Source organism: Olea europaea, unplaced genomic scaffold (assembly GCF_002742605.1).
Source record: "Olea europaea var. sylvestris unplaced genomic scaffold, O_europaea_v1 scaffold18317, whole genome shotgun sequence".
NCBI lineage: Eukaryota > Viridiplantae > Streptophyta > Magnoliopsida > Lamiales > Oleaceae > Olea > Olea europaea.
In genome coordinates, this window is record NW_019236083.1 from 1 (window position 1) to 2,155 (window position 2,155).

At 35.0% G+C, this 2,155-nt stretch overlaps 1 protein-coding gene across 1 annotated transcript; it reads right to left on the reverse strand.

Moving 5' to 3' along the window:
* Positions 1-252: 252 nt before the first annotated feature.
* Positions 253-2,091, reverse strand: LOC111378551 (60S ribosomal protein L37-like; the record flags this gene model as incomplete). Its single annotated transcript, XM_023001785.1, has 3 exons — positions 253-478; positions 574-675; positions 1,956-2,091. Coding segments are annotated over 3 exons (282 nt in total), but the record flags the coding sequence as incomplete, so codon positions are not given.
* Positions 2,092-2,155: the final 64 nt, after the last annotated feature.

A 2,155-nucleotide genomic window follows, 5' to 3' on the forward strand; every position in this document is an offset into this window, starting at 1 on the left:
AAAAAAAAGGAAAGAAGTTATCTTTTAATAAAAATTGACAAAACATGTGATTAAAAACAAAAAAGTCGAATGAAATATATAGTTGACATTAATTATTAGCTTTGTCTTGAAATTTTAATCCAATTTTTTAACCCTACCAAACAGGGCCATAAACTTGTAACCTGACTCTTGTAAAGATGCCCCTTACTAAGTTAAAAGTCGTATTGCTGCTGAAGCATCTTGAAATCACGCACGTGCTTGTAACTCTCAACAAACAAAGTGCAATAGACACCAGTGAACTGTTGCATTTATCAACTTCACGTAAAACTTGTTCACGTCTAAACAAAATATCTTTACTGGTCAACAACCAACAGTGAATAAACCAATTCTCGATTCTCTCACAAAATTAAAGATACATTGATGCCAAAGGATTCAGGATTTCCTTCAAAACCTTACTATGCTGCAGCTGTGCCCTTCTTTCTTGGAGGTGCTTGAGTACCTAACAATTACAGGTACACAAGACATCAAAATCATCAACTTGAAAAGCTTTCACATAATAAATGTAGATGAAAAGCAAAATCATACTCTGGTTACCTTCTCTAAAGTTACTCTTGAACCTAACAGCTACATGACGGAGATACCTCATACGACCAGTTCCAGTGGTCTTTCTTCGTATCGCCTTGACGCTCCAGTTATCTATGACCGAAAGACTAACATAGTAAGCAAACCACCAATCATCAAAATGATAATTTCGCAATTGTGCAACAACAAAAGTGCAATAAAACCATAAAGATGACAAACACCACCACATATATTATAGAAAAAAAGGGAAAACATAAGATTGGTGTGTGTACAATTGACAAACAACTCAGTCCCTTAGATGTTCATTACAATTGCGATCATATTCGCAAATCACTACAGGTATGTAGAGTTCATCACAGTTGTTCTATACACACCATGAGAAGTAAGATTTAAAAATAGGTTGTATATCAGATAAAAAGAAAAAACACTTAAGTATAACATTATAAAATGTAGCTGCCCCAGTGTATTCCAAAAGCAACTCAAGGAAGCCTGGAAGATGAAGAAGAGCAACACAATCACTCTCGCTTCAAGGGAACGAGTTGGTCAGAAATACATAGATCCTGCCAACCAGATAGCGAAGCTTCAAACCCTTATTTCAAGAATTTATATACACTTCTTTTTATTTTTTCAATTATTTAGAGATTAGTTTCAGGATCCTTTTCAGTTTTCTTTTCAACTTAGTTTCTGACTACACAGGGTTTTCATTCTCAATTTTCAAGCAACTGTATATTTCAAAAATTGTTTAAAGCTTCAAGCAATACACATTTTTATATAAATATATTACAGTAAAGATTCTATACAGATAAGTTCCGAATATTTCAGTACGTCCCAAATTCAACTTGGGAGTGACGAAGACGGTGAACAACTCAGTCCCTTAGATGTTCATTAATGCTTGCGTTCACGCTCGCAAATCATTACAGGTCTGTATGACTCATCACTGTTGTTCCACACACTCCGGCAACAAAGAAATCACGGGTAATAATATCGAAGATTCATAAAATGAGAGGCTCATTTTCACCTCAACGGGAGAAGCCAATTGGAAAATAATAGATATTGCCAACTGGATAGCAAGCTCACATTCATTTTGTTCAATTTATAACCCTACAGCCTATATATATATATATATATATATATATATAAGAGAGAGAGAGAGAGAGAGAGAGATCTACATTTTCCGGTATTCAAATACAAAAATACTCCAGAAACATTGTCGTTCGAAAATTCAGGGTGCTTTGCCTTAGGTAGGATCATAGTAATTTGGTTATTTTTTTTCCTACTTCAATCACAAATCAAAATATATTTTCCTCAACTTCTATTCCGAATCAAAAAAGTCAAACGTAGTTTGTTATTCTCTTAATCAATTAAACCGCCGCAGTATAAAAACAAAAACGTACATTTCCTTAAGCGTGCGGCGGGGTAAGCACAGGCGGAGCAACGACTCTTCTGGATGTGGAAGCTGCGGCGACCGCATCTCACACACAGAGTGTGAGTTTTGTTCCTTCGCTTACCAAAACTCCCTGTTCCCTTTCCCTGTTAATAGTAACAAATTTCAATATACCGAATTCATATAGCATCTATTAATGCTAAAAAAAAA